At 53.1% G+C, this 2,074-nt stretch overlaps 2 protein-coding genes across 2 annotated transcripts; one reads left to right on the forward strand and one right to left on the reverse strand.

The window, feature by feature from the left end:
• On the reverse strand, positions 1-790 carry BBK36DRAFT_1104275 (DUF1749-domain-containing protein; the record flags this gene model as incomplete). The annotated part of the gene is made up of 3 exons (XM_024889180.1): positions 1-79; positions 142-389; positions 446-790. Coding segments are annotated over 3 exons (672 nt in total), but the record flags the coding sequence as incomplete, so codon positions are not given.
• Positions 791-1,433: 643 nt separating this feature from the next.
• BBK36DRAFT_1186468 (hypothetical protein) lies at positions 1,434-2,057 on the forward strand (the record flags this gene model as incomplete). Its single annotated transcript, XM_024896490.1, has 2 exons — positions 1,434-1,481; positions 1,544-2,057. Coding segments are annotated over 2 exons (562 nt in total), but the record flags the coding sequence as incomplete, so codon positions are not given.
• Positions 2,058-2,074: the final 17 nt, after the last annotated feature.

Consider the following 2,074-nt stretch of genomic DNA (forward strand, 5'->3'; position numbering starts at 1 on the left):
CACAGGCTTGTTAAACCGAGCCCAGAACTTGCTGAGCGTTGCAATGTCTAGGTCGGAAGAAAAATAGTCATCGGCACCACTGCAAAGATTAGCCAACAGCCCCGTGTTGCTTCAACAGACTCGGCAGAGTGGCCAACTTACCCCTTGGCATAGAGGTCGTAGAACCTCTGCGCCGACACTGGTGCGCCCAACATGCTAAACGACTGCTCGCTGGGCAGACAGTCTCCTCCCCTCCCCTCGGCGATCATCTTGGCCGCATACTCGACTTTGGCTTTGCAGTCAGGGAACATCATCTCTGCGCCCTCTCTATCCGAGACGGGAGCCTGGAGGATGAAGCCATCCACTGGAGGATTGGAGTATCTTGGGTAATTGGCATACTCCACGCAGTCCTGGAACCTGTCAGCGTGTTAAGCTCGAAATGTATCTTGCATGTAGATGAAAATACCTGGCAACCCGTTGAATGACCAAATAAGATAATCTTTTCTCGGTTGATAGCCCGCAAGTACTTGACAAGGGCCGCGATGTCGTGGACATCATCTGCCAGGCTCGCTGTTCCGAATCCATCGAAGGAGCTCCTCATCCGTATCTCAAACACAGAATAGCCCAACTCGGGCAGCTTCTCCAGCTCTCTGGCAACATGTCGGATGTACCCCGTGGTATGAGGGCCATCTTTCAGGCCACCAATGAAGACGATGGCGTTTCTGGATGCTGTGTTACCCATCTCGTAGGCAACAGAGCCTCGAGTAGGCGACCGGTAAGGGTGAGCCAGAAGAGGAAAAGGCTTCTCCATCTTGTCTTTGATGATTAGGTCTATGAGGCTGGTTGGAGATGTTGAATTGAGGCTTCACAGTTCTGGAGCATCGAACGATGCACATAAGAGGTGGGTTTTATGCCTCAGGGGAAACGCGTACAGTGGAAGACGTGTTAAGGTACCTCTACGTCATTAGGTACAGGGACATGACTCTGGAAAACAGCTGACAAGGGGCCCCAATGCTGTCATCTTGAGGTTCAAGGGCAAGGCCGCTGACGGATAGGGCAGATACACAGTGCTAGTACCAGTTAGCGTCTGCGGCTAGTCAGTTATTCTCCGCTCGGCTGCTGCTGCCCAGATGCCGTCAGGCGCGATCGACATCTTCCAGAGTACAAATACAGTGTCAAACACAAAATTTACTGTACTTCTAGCTCCCCACCAGCCGTGCTTCACATCGAACGGCATCCATTCATCGTCAACCTCTTCGTCAGCCTTCTGTCAAAGCAGCTCTTGGTGAGCAAGTGACAAAGCCACCATCAGACGAATCACCTCTTCAGACTTTAGCACCTCAACTTAATTTCGATCCTCTTATCCACGCCCGGACGGTGCAAACGGGAGAGTGGCGAGAGATCATGTGCAGGTAAAGCTGGCCGAAAAGCTTTGTGTCCGGTTATAGCGGACCATGGAGACAAGTCCAGCGGCCAAGGAGCGAAACGAACTGTTCCAAAAGGTGAGTCGTTGGACATGTATCTTGACAAGAAGACGGGAGAGCAAATCTGATGCTCTGTGTAGTTGAAGCCATGCTGCGTTCAAGTGAGCCAGCTGGCGATCCGGGAGGCGGGAGACCCAAAGTCGCATCGACAAGTGCTGCAGCTGGTCGACCAAATCCTCGACATCTTGAACCAGCAAATCTCTACCAACCCGCTCGCCCTGGACGAGAAGCTTGCTGAATATGTTTTCTTCCCTCTCCATCACATCTTTCGCCAGCTGGAACGATACCCTATGACCGTAGTGGAAGACTGCGTCAAGTGCCTGACGATTCTCATTGTCCACGGGTGGAAGACCAAGATATCCGCCCAGCTGGTGCAGCAGATATTCAGCTTCCTCATCTTCATCATCGATGGTGTTCCGGGATCGCCCAAGAGGGACATTCCCGAAGAGACGGTGCTCGAGGCTTTCCGGGCCGAAACTGCGCTTCTCACTACAGCGGGCTCGTCCCCTGTGGCGGCAGCAGGGCTCTCCGAGCCCGAATCGATACCAGCCCTTGGCCATGGAATTACCGTCATGCTAGACGCAGTAGCCGAAGGTGCAAGCGCAGAGATT

This window comes from Trichoderma citrinoviride, assembly GCF_003025115.1.
Source record: "Trichoderma citrinoviride strain TUCIM 6016 unplaced genomic scaffold BBK36scaffold_192, whole genome shotgun sequence".
Classification (NCBI taxonomy): domain Eukaryota; kingdom Fungi; phylum Ascomycota; class Sordariomycetes; order Hypocreales; family Hypocreaceae; genus Trichoderma; species Trichoderma citrinoviride.